Source organism: Gossypium hirsutum, chromosome A08 (assembly GCF_007990345.1).
Source record: "Gossypium hirsutum isolate 1008001.06 chromosome A08, Gossypium_hirsutum_v2.1, whole genome shotgun sequence".
In the NCBI taxonomy this organism is placed as follows: Eukaryota; Viridiplantae; Streptophyta; class Magnoliopsida; order Malvales; family Malvaceae; genus Gossypium; species Gossypium hirsutum.
In genome coordinates this window covers 126,672,362-126,688,049 of record NC_053431.1, presented here as the reverse complement: position 1 = coordinate 126,688,049, position 15,688 = coordinate 126,672,362, and the positions used below count along the sequence as shown (strand labels likewise).

At 33.3% G+C, this 15,688-nt stretch overlaps 2 protein-coding genes across 3 annotated transcripts; both read left to right on the top strand.

Moving 5' to 3' along the window:
• The first annotated feature begins 1,578 nt into the window (after nt 1-1,578).
• LOC107940201 (zinc protease PQQL-like) lies at nt 1,579-12,110 on the top strand. 2 transcript variants are annotated; one of them, XM_016873635.2, is made up of 21 exons: nt 1,579-1,908; nt 3,110-3,356; nt 3,481-3,606; nt 4,177-4,314; nt 4,397-4,531; nt 4,642-4,899; nt 4,990-5,127; nt 5,242-5,311; nt 5,427-5,640; nt 6,249-6,354; nt 6,959-7,192; nt 7,594-7,758; nt 7,993-8,142; nt 8,235-8,326; nt 8,715-8,796; nt 8,903-8,986; nt 9,237-9,353; nt 9,590-9,700; nt 10,023-10,103; nt 10,205-10,387; nt 11,289-11,728. In XM_016873635.2, exons 1-21 carry the CDS (start codon nt 1,691-1,693, stop codon nt 11,355-11,357), a joined length of 3,018 nt encoding a protein of 1,005 aa, XP_016729124.2. In that variant the 5' UTR covers nt 1,579-1,690; the 3' UTR covers nt 11,358-11,728. The 2 variants fall into 2 exon arrangements, with proteins under 2 accessions (XP_016729124.2, XP_016729125.2); XM_016873636.2 differs by lacking the exon at nt 11,289-11,728 and adding an exon at nt 11,855-12,110 and having other exon boundaries at nt 1,601-1,908.
• Nucleotides 12,111-13,180: 1,070 nt separating this feature from the next.
• Nucleotides 13,181-15,203, top strand: LOC107940204 (60S ribosomal protein L31). Its single transcript, XM_016873637.2, has 3 exons — nt 13,181-13,332; nt 13,473-13,584; nt 14,782-15,203. Exons 2-3 carry the CDS (start codon nt 13,502-13,504, stop codon nt 15,062-15,064), a joined length of 366 nt encoding a protein of 121 aa, XP_016729126.2. The 5' UTR covers nt 13,181-13,332; nt 13,473-13,501; the 3' UTR covers nt 15,065-15,203.
• Nucleotides 15,204-15,688: the final 485 nt, after the last annotated feature.

Sequence of the window (15,688 nt, the reverse complement as noted above, 5' to 3'; positions counted from 1 at the left end):
GTATTTAGATTGTGTATAAATGTTTCGATAATATAATCTTTGTCCTGATTATATAAATATAAATTTTTTTAAAAAAATTAACAACTTAATAATGATATTAATAAAAATAAAATAATTTTTCTTATTGAATGTCGGAAATGTGTTTGTGATACAAACAAATTAAAGACATTAACATTTTTAAAATCTTTAAAATGATGAAAATAGAAAAAAATTTAAGAAAATAAAAATTTAGGAGAAAATGACATTGAGAGAAATTTAAGATACTAAGATACAACATTAAGAATAAAAAAGTTAATTTATTTATTTTAAAAAATATTTCCCTAATTAGGCCACGAGATGCCCTTTGTTAAAAGAAAATATTTATCATTAATGTTTTTTTAATAAATTAGAGTTTAATTATAGACTAAAAGTAAAGCAGTATTATTCTCCATTAATCATTGTACGCATAGCGTGTTAAACATCTTCCTTTAATAAATCTCTCACATATGTTGATGGGTCCATGTAAATAATAAATTGTTTCATTCCACCTCTAGGCTTTTCTCTAGGCTTTTTGGTGATGCGATCTGCCACCTTGTTACTATCCTTGCCACCTTGTTACTATCCTTCAAAATATCCCGAAGTTTCACATCCTAGCCTTTAAAACATCAACTATATATTAACCTAATTTCGTTGCAATTGCTGCCCGCTACTAATCCATTCAGTATAATGTTATCAAATAATTTTTAATTTTTAAATTAAACACGTAAAAAAATTAAATTCTTGAAATTTAAAGTAGAGGGACTAGTCAATTGAACAATGGGTGGAATGGCAGAGGATTTGTTCAAAACTTCAGTTAACATTAGCCCAAAGTTTGATCATTGGACAATCAATTAGGGAAGTAAATAAGACACTAGTGCTTGCAAGCTACTCGAGTTTGATTAAAAAAAATTTGAATTCGATTTAATAATTATTAAGCTGAAGCTATTAGTTGGGTTGAATTTGCACTTTTCATTTTTAATATATATTTTAAATATTTCATATTTAATTTACATTATCAAGCAGAGTTCGAGCTTGAATATGTATGATCTTAATCAAGTTGGAGCTTTAGTACGAATATTGATAAACGAGTTTAATTGAGTTCGAGTCGAGAATTAAGTTTTGAATTTCAAGTTGAGTTTAAGCTCGAACTTGTCAATATTCGGACTTGGCTTGATTACACCTTAAACCCAACCCCTAGCTCTTATAAAAGAAAAAGAATGATTAAATTTTAAAATTTCAAAGGGTATAGGGATTTGGGGCAAAATTAGACCACTAAATTTAAAAAAAGTTTTTGCAACTGACTTCAAGTTATCATATAAAAAAATTAAATTTCAAAATTTCAAAGAGGATAGAGACTTGGGTAAAAATTAGACCATCAAATTAAAAAAAGTTTTTGCAACTGGCTTCAAGTTCTCTTATAAAAAAGTTGAATTTCAAAATTTTAAAAGAGTACAGGGACTTGGGGAAAAATTATACCATCAAATTAAAAAAATTGGTTTTTGCAATTGACTTCAAGTCTTTAACAAGACTTCCTCCAAAGTCACTTGTTTTTATTTATTTGATAAAAAAATATTTTATTTTCCATCAAAACAAACATCTCTTCCCCCATAAAAGCTTCCTTAAAAAACCATGACTGTTGCATTTTTCCCACTTGTTTCTACTAACCCCAAATATGTCTTTGCTTTCACCACACAACGACCAGCCATTGATCCAAAGGAAGCAAAGTTTTGGGTCTTTGGAAATGGTGAATATGGAGCTGGATAAACAGCTTGATCTTCAACAACCTTTTGGTGTGGATTATGGGAAGCTTGAAAATGGCCTTGTTTATTATGTTAAATGTAATCCTAAGCCCAGAAAAAGAGCTTCGCTCGCTCTTGCTATTAAAGTCGGGTTAGTTTCCTCTTTGATCTTCTAATTTTCCTTCTTTGATTCGTGTTTTTTTGTGTTTAAGTGTCTGCAATTTTGTTTGTTTTTGGAGAAATCTGGGATTATTGTTGTATTTTCTGAAACTAATCTGTTATTGATGGAAGTCAACCCTTACAGTTGTTAGTGATAAACACATAAATTTGAATGTTGATAAATTATTGAATTATTAATTTCTGTTAATTTATTTCATATAATCATTGAATTGTTTATTTTTACTAATTAATTATATATAAATAATTGGATAGTTGATTTTCGAGTAATATTATTTGATTGGCTCATTTTTGGTATGGCAAAGTAAAGAGCTTAATAATTGTACCTTTTTTAAAAGTTTTTCCCCTGACCAACTATAAAATTAAAGTTAATCAATTGAAATAGATGTAGATAATAAGGTATTTAAGCTGCTGCAATGAGTAGCATGTTTAGTTTACTAGAGTTTCTTTGGACTTTGGTTTGATTCAATTATCAAATTTTTAGCTCAGCATTTGATTGGTCAGGACTCGGGTCTTTAAAGTTCCTCAATCATTTTCTTCCTTTTTTTCAGAATCAGATATGCTTTTTTGCTTGAATCTTGACTTTATAGTCAATTTGGTGGGTCGGGTTGATTTTTGGTTGGCTCAATCTAGATTGAGTTAATTTGGTTTTAAAATTTCCAGTCATTTCAGGTTTGGGTGGCTTCAAGATTGGATAATTCGGGTTTGAACTTGGTTCTTTTTTATCATGTCATTATTGGTTCTGGTCATTTAAAGTTCGAATCATTTTGTTTACTTGTTCAAGCTATTTTGGGTTTGGATTGTTTCATGTTTGGTCAGTTTTAAGTTCGGTTTTAGGTTGAACAGGTTTGAGTTGTTGACTTTTTATGGTCACATCAGTTTGGGTCTGAGTTGATCAGGTTGAGTTTTTGGATTTTGACTAGTGTTGACAGGTCTATGACTGTACAAAATAATATAAAATAATGTTATTCAGATTGTGAGTATCGGATGAGGATATGTGTTTCAATACGGGTTTATTCAAAATTTGTTTCCTTTTTCATATATTTGTTGGAGGATCTCTTCATTTTACGAACTTGTTGGATATGGATAGGTATATGAAACATTATAAAAGTGAAGAGTTCGAGCAAAATAGATATATAGAAAACTATAAGACTGATTTATGGGGTTGATGACAGCTCGATTTTAGAAGAGGAATATGAGCGCGGAGTTGCTCACATAGTTGAGCATCTAGCCTTCTCTGCCACAAAGAAATACACAAACCACAACATTGTTAAATTTCTTGAAAGCATCGGAGCCGAATTTGGGCCTTGTCAGAATGCAGTAACATCCTTTGATGAGACTATATACAAGTTGTTGATCCCCATTGACAAGCCTGAGCTCTTATCTGAAGCCATTCAAGTCCTAGCTGAGTTTAGTTCAGAGGTATCAATTAATTGATATTTATTTTGTAATTCTCATCTATTTTACTTGGATTTGGGTAATGAGTATGGTTCCGATACTGACATATTCAATTTTCTCTTCTAAATTTGTGAGTTGTGATTTGCAGATTCGGCTCTCGAAAGATGATTTGGAGAAAGAAAGGGGAGCAGTTATGGAAGAGTATAGAGATAATCGAAATGCCAATGGAAGGATACTTGATGCATATTGGACATTGATGATGGAAGGGTCCAAGGTAAAGCTATGGAGTCTAAATCCAATATTTTCTTTTATGAACATCATTTATTTCAATTAAAGAACTTATCAAAGAAATATTGTCGTTCAAATGTAAAAATGAATCAATGAATTTATCCATTTGGTGCTTTTCAAATGCCAGATACAGTCACATAAAAAGATATTTGAAAGAATTTCAAGATTAAACATCATCTAATCATTATTGCCATTTCATAAGGGTCTATGTTTATCAGATTTAAATGTGAGTGTCAGATATGGGTCATATCTCATACACATGTTTATGTATCTATTGTTCATGAGTGTGAGGCATGACATGTATGAATAAGCATTCAGCATGGATATGCTCAATTCTTTGTATGATTTTTTGCATATGTGATCATACGCTTGAATCTGTGTCCAAATATGTGTTGAACACCAGTGATGGACAAGGATACTTAAAGGAAAATGAAGACTTAGAGCAAAATAGAAGAGTACTGCTGCATGCATCATGCAGAGTCCTTAATGTTTTTAAGCAAGTAGTTATAAACACTTTCGACTTGTCTCACAAGTTCTGAACCCTGGTTAACTGCAGTATGCTGATCGATCGCCGATTGGACTGGAAAATGTAATAAAAACCGTTTCTTCTCAAACTTTGAAGAAATTTTATCAAAAATGGTACCATCTATGCAATATGGCAGTGATTGCTGTTGGAGATTTCTCTGATACAAAGGTTGGTCTTTGCTAATTGCAAACTTCTCCTACTTGAATTACCGATTATGTGAAATTAATTAACTTTTGGTCTTTCTATCTAGAGTGTCATTGAGTTAATAAAGACTCATTTTGGGCATAAATACTCAGCATTGGACCCTCCATCAATACCTCATTTTAAAGTTCCTTCTCATGAGGCTCCTCGCTTTTCATATTTTGTGGAACCTGAAGCATCTGGGGTTAGTAAACTCTTAATCCTTTAAATTTTTTCATGCATGCAAACATGCATGTTTATATGTATGGATGAATGTATTATGCATTTGTTGATGAGAATGTTTGTTTGAAAAAGTCTGCAGTGATGATTAGCTATAAAATGCAAGTAGATGAATTAAAGACAATGAAAGACTATAGAGAAATGCTTGTGAAATCCATGTTCCGGATCGCTCTAAACCGAAGGTTGTTTCGAATTTCCCGAAGAAAGGATCCGCCGTATTTCTCATGTTCAGTTGCTTCATATGTTCTTGTTCGCGATTTAAAGGCTTATATAATGAGTTCATCTTGTAAAGAGAAGGGGACTTTGGAGGCCCTTGAGTTCATGCTTATTGAGGTCTGCCATTATTCTTCTTCAACATTCTGATTTTGTTTATTTCTTTCTTTTTGTTTTGTTCACTGCCTTTTCTGATGCATTGTATTGCAGGTTGCAAGAGTACGTCTACATGGATTTTCGGAACGGGAAATATCCGTTGTTCGAGATCTACTGATGTCGAGTATTGAATCTGCGTATTTGGAACGTGATCAAATTGAATCAACTAGCTTGCGATATGAATATTCACAGGTGTGACCAATTCGATCTCCAATGAGGTTTTTTAATTTATTCAATTTAAACCAAAACCAGCAGCATATGGAATAATTGAAAGGTACTAAGTCTTCATTTTTTTTTGTTTTGCAGCACTTCACTCACAATAAACCCATTATTGGGATTGAATATGAAGCTCAGCTCCAAAAATCTATTCTCCCTGGTCAGTGAAATCTTCTGACATTCCTAATTTTTTCTGTTTTTAGGCATTTAAAAAGAAGAAAATAAATGAAATCTCATATTGTATATTGTTCAATTCATGATTTTATCTTACATAGATATATTAGCATCAGAGGTATCCAAGTTTGCTGAGAAATTATGGACATCATGTAGCTGTGTCATACAGATAGTTGAACCACAAGCTTTTGCTTCTGTTGATGACATGAAAAATATTGTCATGAAGATCAACAAGCTTGAGAATGAAAGGAGCATTTCTCCTTGGGATGATGAACAAATTCCAGAAGAAATTGTCAGTTTAAAGCCAAGCATAGGGTAAAGTTATATTCTATCTTGTTCTAGCTGTTTGATTTCCTTGAAGTATATTTGTCTAGCACCCATGTCCATCACATACTCAGACACAGATATGGGGACGTATTCCCATATCCAGAACTTGCACTCAAATCCAAGTAATGTAGGTATTACACAACTGTGTACTCAAGCTCTAAACCTATGACCATATGCTGAAATAATATCTATGTTGGACTATTTATTTTTCTGCATAAGTCTATGTGTTTGATACGTATTTGGACATGGTACAGGGTATGAACCATTGATCCTTCAAATATATCAAAAATAAATTGAGTATACCTTTATCAGACATACATCCATATTTGAGCCTCATCTCGAGTCCGGGGTAACTTAGCTTCTAAGATTAACTAAGTGATTCTAGACTTAGCCAGCCTACTCCACTGTCTGATTATGGCCCTGTTTTATACTTTATGAACTGTTTTAGAACAACCTAAATTAATGAATGAGATGATATTTTAACCAATTTTAGCTTAACGAATTGTCAGTGCCTTTCTAAATGAGCTTTTATTTTCTCAAAAAAAGAAAAAAGAAGAGCTTTTATTATTTAATCTGAATTTTATTATTTACTTCAGGAACATTGTTCAGCAGCGTGAACATGAAAATATTGGAGCTACTGAATTGATTCTATCCAATGGCATGCATGTTTGCTATAAGTGTACAGATTTCTTTAATGACCAGGTAAACTTTCTCGGTTTCTCTACCCCTGGCAGTATCACGAGTTAGAAATAGACTATATTGCTCCTACTCTTCATTTTACTTGAAATATTTGAATAGCTGTAAGTTTTAACCCTCTAAAAACCTTTCAAATGCATAGAAAAACTTAGAAAAAAAATTAAATATACTCGTATAGGACACATAACCATGCGTCATTTTGCTTGAAGTACCCGTTTCTACAATGTATTCGGACATGAGTTTGAAGATATGACCCTCCAAAAACAGAAACATACAAAATTAAATATACCCGTTCTTCATTTTGCTTGAAGTACTTGTCTCAATGCATACAACATGGGTGTAGAGATATGATCTTTTAAATACACGGATAAACGTAAAAAAAATATTAAAAATACCCATGTCGAACATATACCTATATTCGGCATTCACATCCAAGTTCAAGAACATAGGAAACACAATCAGTTTTGTCAGAAAATAGTGAATTTGAATCCTAAGCACCATAGTACTTTCCAAAGACCATTTAATTTCTTGGACTTCAAAGCATGACTCTGACTTTATTTGATTATCAGTTGATGTGAACCGTGTAACTTTTACAGTGTTGTTTCAATAGGTTCTTTTCACAGGTTTCTCCTATGGTGGTTTATCTGAACTCCCAGAAAACAAATATTTTTCATCTTCAATGGGATCAACAATTGCAGAGGAAATTGGCATGTATGGTCATAGACCTTCAGTGTTAATGGATATGCTAGCTGGTAAGAGAGTTGATGTGGATGTAGAAGTCAGATCCTACAAGAGATCTTTTTATGGTGATTGTTCGCCCTTTTACTTGGAAACTGCCTTTCAGGTTTGCTTTATTAGATGTTTAACAGTGAAATTGTTGGTTTTTAGTTCTTTTTGTCTTCTTAATTTTAAAATATCATTTGATCAATTATCTATGTTGTTATGACGCTTTATTTTCTTTGAAGTACCTTTGTTTGACTTTCATGTCCGACACATATCAGGACATGGGTATGGGGATATGATGAACTCCAAAACCCCCTTCAAATACACAAAAAACTAAAAAAAATGTACACTTACTGTATTCAACTACGTGTCAAACACGGATACTTCAAAGATGCATCATATACATCAACAAAGCAAATAACAAAACACATAATTCACTAGATTCATGCCCTCTTGTTTTCTAAGCTTAAAGTTGTAAGGATTTCTTGATTTTGTAGTTTCTGATTATCCCTATTCTTGCAGCTTGTTTACCAACTATTTACAACAGAAGTAACACCAGATGATGAAGTCATTAAAAGAGTGATGCAAGTGAAAGAAGAAACAATTCTTGCTCGAGAAAGGGATCCCTATACTTCATTTTCTAACCGGGCTAGGGAGATCAACTATGGGAACTCTTACTTTTTCCGGGTATGAATGATTAGTTGCACCTTATTCCGACTCTTTATTTTTACTGAAGTATCCTTGTTTGACAATGGTATGGAAATATGTCCCCCGGAGGACCTACGAATACATGGAAATGCTTAGAAAAAATTTGAACATACCTATGTCAGGCTGTATCCAACACTCATACTGAAGTCTGAGTAATGTAGATTAATTGTCTTGAATTTTATTTGTAACTTAAGATTTAATTTTGATTGGCAGCCTTTTGGAATAAGTGATCTTCAAAAAGTCGATCCATTAAAAGCATGCAAGTATTTCAATACTTGCTTTATGGATCCATCGACTTTTACTGTCGTAATTGTTGGGAAAATCGATCCCACAGTTGCAGTTCCTTTAATACTGAAGTATTTGGTAAGTTAAATATTCTTTTTTTCAATATCCCCCATTCCAAGAATTCATAAAATCATTATTATGTTATGAGCTCTTGATTTTTTTCCATGCAGGGTGGAATCGGAAAGCCTCCTGAACCTATTTTCCATTTTAACTGTGATCGCATCAAGAGCTTACCATTCAAATTTCCCAAATCCATGACTAGGTAAGTGCTGTTCATTATGTTGCTTCGAGTCCTCATTCTACTTGAAATACCCATGTCTGACACATTCAGAGATGGGATGAGACATGACCCTCCAAAGAACCTTCAAATACATAGAAGAACATACCTGTGTTGGATATATACACATATCTAATAACCACACTCAGTCCAAGTAATGTAGGAGGTTCATGTCCGGTTGATAACAGTTTCATGGAGCTCAAATTATGTCCGACATATAGTCGGACATGGGTATAGAGATATAATTCCGTGTTAGACATATACCCATATCCAACACTTACACCCAAGACCAAGTAACAAGGTCAATGTCCAATGATAACAGTTTCATTGAGCTTACACTATGTGCATCTTCTGATACGTGATGTGCTTGTAGGGAGGTCGTATGCAGTCCCATGATAGAAGCTCAATGTATGGTCCGGATATGCTTTCCTATAGAACTGAAGCATGGAACTATGGTTTGTTAGCCTTCTTCCAGTTGATCTATTTGAAGCTTCATTAATAGAAACCTGACTCCATTATTGACTTGTTTGATATATTTCTTTCGGAACAATCAATTTGCAGGAAGAAGAGATTCATTATACTGGGTTTCTAGCTAAACTGCTAGAAACAAAACTACTGCAGCTTCTCCGATTCAAACATGGCCAGGTACAGTGTACCATTATATCTATGTTGCTTCAATTCTCTTTTTGAAGTACTCATGTTTGAAATTTGTTTTTGACACATTGGTAAGGGGATATGACCTTAAAGGATCCTCTAAATACATTGAAAAACTTAGAAAAATCTAACCATTTTCGTGTTGGATACATATCCAAGTGTATTTCCATTTCAGAGCATCATTTGTCTTATTCAATAGCCTTGTATTTTGTGTGAACAATATTGTTCCCCGTGTTCCCAGATCTACTCTGCAAGTGTTTCGGAATTCATTCATGGTGATCTGCCATGTCTAACCGGAGATATTGGTGGTGACATTCAAATCGATTTTTCCTGTGATCCAAAAATCTCCTTGAAGCTGGTAGGTATCTCAACCTATATTGTTCAGACTTTCATTTTTGTTAGAGTACCCATATTCGACGCTCATGTCCGATACATTTATGGAAATGGGTATACGGACATGATTTTCTAAAGACCCACCAAATACATGGAAAAACTTACATATCCGTATCTGACCCTCGCACTCAACCCCGAGTAACATATGACCAAAATATCAATCATCTCAAATATTCAATTTGCGCAATATTTTTTTAACAGGTTGATATAGCTTTGAATGAAATATTACGTCTTCAAGAGGAGGGACCTTCAGATCAAGATGTTGAAACCATACTCGAAATCGAACAGAGAGCCCATGAAAATGGATTGCAGGTTAAATTTCTTCTACTTTATGCATTGAACATTTATTACATTTAGCAATCAATATAAGTAAAGAATCCTAAACCAACATCTTTTACCTTACCAATGAAACAAGTTATCTTCATTTCTATCGTTGCTCTGACTCTTCATTTTGCTTTAAGGACCTGTATTTGATGCCCGTATTTGACGTCTATTTTAAGAATTCTCTAAATATATGAAAAACCTTGGAAAAAATTGAATATACCCGAGTCTGAGTAACTTAGCTTCATCTAATCTATCTCCTCTTAATGTTTGCACCTTGTTTTGTGAACTAACTTGGTCTGACACATTTTAGGAGAACTATTACTGGCTTAATCTGATTATCGGCAGTTATCAGTCACGGATTTATTCCGGCGATATTGGAACTTCTTTCAAGGTCAGTGGAAGGACAGGGGAAAGGTTACAAATACCGAAATTCGAATCCGAGTAAAATACAAAGGAATACTTACTTCTTTTTTTTCCATTTGTGTGATGCAGATTCTAGATGAAACGCGTTCGAAAGTTAGAAATTCGCTAACACCATTAACGATGCAATTGGCGCTACGGCGGATAATGCCTCGCAACAATCCGCACACTGTTGTGATTCTAATGCCCCAAACATCATGGCTTAAGAGGATAAAGTCATTTTCACAATGGACCCTTCATGGGATCGATATGAAGGTTAGTCATCTCACCATTTTCCTCACTATTAACTATGACTACGAGTAGGGCAGGTAACAGGTTGGATATATGCATTTTTCTATGATATCCAGATTTGAGTATTATCTAAATCCTCGATATTCTTTGTCATCCAAGCACATTTTTAGCACCATGACATATTCTCTAGACTTTCAATGCACCCAAATGATTAGAAGTTTCCCTTTTGGTATAGATATTGGGATTCGAACCCCAAATATGTTGGATGCCATCTTTTAAAGATAATTGGATGAATCAATCGAAAGAAGTCCCATTCGAGCACATTTTTAGCTCTGTGACTCATTCTCTGAATTTTCAGTACACCCAAATGATTAAAAGTTTCCCTTTTGGTACAGATATTGGGATTCGACCCCAAATCTTTTGGGTGTCATCTTTTAAAGGTGGCTAAATGAATCACTCAGAAATAAGTCCCATCTGAGCACATTTTTAGCACCACGACACATTCTCTGAGTTTCAATACACCCAAATGATTAAAACTTTCCCTTATTGTATAGATATTGGGATTCAAACCCCATATATGTCGAATACCATCTTTTAAAGGTGACTGGATGAATCAATCGAAATAAATCCCATCCGAGCACATTCTTAGCTCCACGACACTTTTCAATACACCCCAAATGATTAAAAGTTTACCTTTTGGTATAGATATTGGTTTCCGAACCCCATATATATCTGATGCCATCTTTTAAAGGTAACTGAATGAATCAATCGAAATAAGTCCCGGGTCCGGATTCTTGCTTTTCTTTTATTTTGACCATTTTTTTCCCTAGTATCTGATCTCAATTATAATTTTTCTAAAACTACACATTTCAACTAGCTTTTTTAATGCATTGAATCAAACAAGACATGCTGTTTTGTTGGGCAGATTTTAGCAGCCATTGCTGGTTTCACAGTTTTAGCGCTCAGTTTGAAGAGATGTTCAAAGAGATCTTAGAAGGAAAAAGAAAAACTGCACATAAAATGCTTCCAGCAAGTTAAAAAATGTGAAGAAATAGGGTTTGATTTCCGCCATATTGATATTCACAACCAGAGAGATTGAATGGATTTAACAATTCGTGTATTTTTTTTTTGTGTCGGGATCGTATTTGTAGTTTCGATATTTTTTTAGTAATTTGTATTGTATAATTCTTTTAAGACATTAGCGCATTCATATCGTGTTTGTATTATTCTTTCGTGTGGGGTTTAATAGTCAGGTTGAGCCAAAACCATGAATTTCATACTCATTGTTTGTAGTAATTCTTTCGTACTGCCATATAATACTGATAAATTTTAAAAAAAATAATGAAGAATATATTTGTTTGGTCATGATTTTATATTTGTATTATATCTTTTAATTATTGTTTTATTTTCTATATTACAGTTGGATTTAATTTTTATATTTTAATTTCACTTTGAACATTATAAATCCGTGTATTCTTATGGCTATTGTAGCAAGATAGGATTTTGACTAAAGAGGAGCGAGTTCGACGGCATATGTCTTGAAGGCCATTGTGTTCAATGTGGATATCTGATGGAGACTAGTTTATATGCTTTACGGGATTGTGAGTTCTCAAAAGCAATGTGGAAGGCGGTGATTCTTAACTTAGCAAGGAATAATTTCTTCTCCACAAACTTAAATTTATGGTTAAACGAGAACTTGTAATTGCAAGAAATGTTGAAAGTGAATGAAGGAAATTGGTCGACTCAATTTGCAATTCTATGTTGGTTGTTATGGAAATGCCGAAACAATTTCATCTTCCATAATAGTCACAATACTGTTGATGTTGTTGTAGATACAAGTTTAGCCTCGACCGAGAGTTTTGTAAACTTAAAATCATGTGAGCTACATCGCATTCAAACGGCATCGAGTGATTATTGGGGGAAGCCAGAGAAAGGATGGGTTAAGTTGAATACAAATGGTGCATTTTTGAAAAGTATTAACATTGTTGCGATAAGAGGTGTGTTTAGAGATCATGATGGCACTGGGAAGTGTGGGTTTACTATGCGGATTGAGAAAGATTTAGTCTTCAAAACTGATGTAAAAGCTATCTTAGAAGGTCTAAACTTAGCATCGACATTTGGTTTTAGGCAACTGGAGTTGGAGTGTGATAATGCTTTAGTTGTAGAAACTATTTTAGTTGATTGTGTGGGAGCTAATATGTTATCTGAGCTGCGCTTGATTAAGCAACTTTTATGTCGTGATTGGAAGGTTCGTCTTCAACATATCCCCAGTGAACATAATAAAATAGCTAATTCGATGGCTAAATTTGACAAAGGGAATTATGATGAGATGTAGATATTTGAGGAGAGTCCTTCCTTATTAAAGAAGCTACTTAAGGGTGATCTCTATCATATGATTGATTCTTCTAGTTAATTTATTTTTTGCTTTCGCTTTATAGCTGTTTCTTGTTACAAAAAATAAATAAATAAATCTATGAATTAAAATTTAAACAACTTTTTTTTTGCTCTACAGTATTGACTGTCAGATGGATTTAGATCTAAAGTATGTTCTTCTACTTGTCAATGAGTATCAATCCACCATATCGATTATTCAATCATTTCTTGGAGCTTGCTAACCGAACTTAAAAAAAAAAAAAACCAAACTGCCCAATGACTAAAATAAATACTTTTGAATAGTTTAGTGACCATTGTGTAACTTTTTGGACTTAAGTGACCAAAACATAAACCTACTAATGTTTAATGACCTTTGGTGAATACCCTAAAAAATTTGAAGAACATAGCCCTTTTTATAATGGATTAGGGTTCGTTAGTAAAGGCCCAATCAAAGATACGGTCCATTAATATTGATAAACGAAAACGATATCGCTTAACCTTATGTAGAAAGTTATGCAAATTAGGGTTTCGTCTTCCTCGTTTTTATTCAAAGCTCCTTTCTCTTCATTCGCGTTTGCCTTCAAAACACCATCAAGGTTTCTCTCTTTTTCTCTCATTTATTTTCTCTCTTAATGTTTGGTTCCCGAGAAAACCCAACGAGGAAATGGTTTTCTGATTTACCTTTTTCATTGATTAAGACCTGGTTTTAAAGTGATAATTTGGTGATTAAATGCAGGTAAGAATTAACGCCAGAAAGATTTTAAAATGGTTGAGAAAACAAGGGGAAGAAAGGAAGAGGTGGTGACCAGAGAATACACCGTCAACCTTCACAAGAGACTCCATGGCTGGTAATTTAACTGCTGATTCTTTTTTTTTTCTTTTTTTTCCCCTTGAGTTCATTGTATTGCCGGTTTGGTTTAAAGTAGCTTCTCGCTTTCAAATTTCTTTACTTATTCATTACTATTTTTCAATATCTCAATGATATTTTATCAACCTAATTGTTAATTTTTACATCCAGTTGTTTGTAATTAGTGGGTTAGCTGTTATTATAATCAAGAATTTTAGTTGGATGCACAACTTTTTTATATTGTGTAGTTTTTAATTTCATTTTTCGCGTTATATAGATTGTGAGACATTCTTGTAGTCCCCTTGTGTGGTGCTTTATATCGTGTTTTACTTCTTTTTCTTTTGTTTTCATGTTTGCATTGGATGAAAGTATTATCAATGTCTGCGTTTGTGAAAAGAGATTTTGGTAGCTATGTCTTGATTCCAAGTACTATATGATTATAGCACTAAATAAGCGTGTTGAATGTACCTTTGAGGTCCCTCTACTATAGGGACCTGATCAAATTAGTCCCTCTATTATTAAATGGATCAATTGAGGCCATGTCTATTAAAAGGAATCAAATAATCCCAAATTGGAATAGAGTTGATATCATTAAAACTTTTATGGTTCTGTAAATGGGATCTTTCATTTTGAATTGAACTATAATTGAAAAAAATAATTTTCAAGATATTTTTATATAGTGAATGTTAACTCAAATCACAATTTGGACTTATTTGATTCTCTTTAATAGTATAAGGATTAAATTGATCCACTTAATAATAAAAGGACTAATTTGATACAGTCCTTATAATACAGGGTCCTCCCAAGTACTTTAACCAAAGAATCGTCCTATCAAGGAAAGTAGCTTATGTTACTCCAACTCTTCATTTTTCTTAGCAGCTACGCTTGCATTAGAATCCAAGGAACATAGACAGTAGCTTTATGATTATAGCACGAGGGAAGTAGCCTATGTTACTGACTCTTCATTTTTCTCATATAGTATCCCTACCAGATGCATACCCGAACAAGGGTTCAAGGATATGATCCTCTTGAGGACTATCCAAATGGATGAAAATCTTGTGGGAAAAAAAAATTGAACATAACCATGTACGACACTCGTATTTGAATCCAAGGAACATTAAACATTATCTTTATGGATTCCATTGGTGGTGACTGGCAAAAGTTTTTGAGTAACTTATTGTGTTAATCTTTGAAACAGCACATTCAAGAAGAAGGCTCCCAAGGCTGTAAAGGAGATCAGGAAATTTGCCGAAAAAGCCATGGGGACAAAGGATGTACGAGTTGACGTGAAGCTGAACAAGCACATATGGAGCCGAGGGGTCCGAAGTGTCCCAAGAAGGGTTAGGGTTCGTATTGCTCGGAAGAGAAACGATGACGAAGATGCAAAGGAAGAGCTCTACTCCTTGGTAACTGTTGCTGAAATCCCAGCTGAAGGTCTGAAAGGCTTGGGCACCAAAGTCATTGATGATGATGATGAGTAATTTATTGGTTTTCTTTTAGTTTATGAAAACTTTTAAAATTTTGTTAGAGACGGCCAACTTTATCATTAGAATTTTTTGGGTTAAATTTTGTAGTAATTTCTTGTGAGACATTTAAGTTTTCCTCATATATTTGGGTTCATTGTTTTTTGTCTGGTTTTTAAGCTTTAATTGTAGTGGAGATCACATATACAAATAGTGATGGGCCGGGCGGGGCGACTGGTTTTTTGTCTGCCCCAATTACGACCCGATATACCCCAATATAATTCAACTTCAACACGATCCGAAATTAAATATTAATTTATTTTCAGTCCGATCCAACTTGATGTCACAATTATTTTTTTATTTTTATTAAAATAGAATAATAATTTTAATATTTTTACTTTTAATGATAATATTAATTGTTTTTCGTATGATTGTACTAGAGTACAAAAAATGATATAATTTTATTATATATAAGGAATTGTGTGCGTTTTTCGAAAATTTCATCTCGAAAGTAAGGAAAAAGTTAACCTTTATTAGATTATGTCGAATCGAATTAAAACCGGTTGAATCTAATATTTTGGTCATCTTTAATTTCAGACATGAGTATTTTTAAATTACATAAAATAATTTAAGTTGCAAATG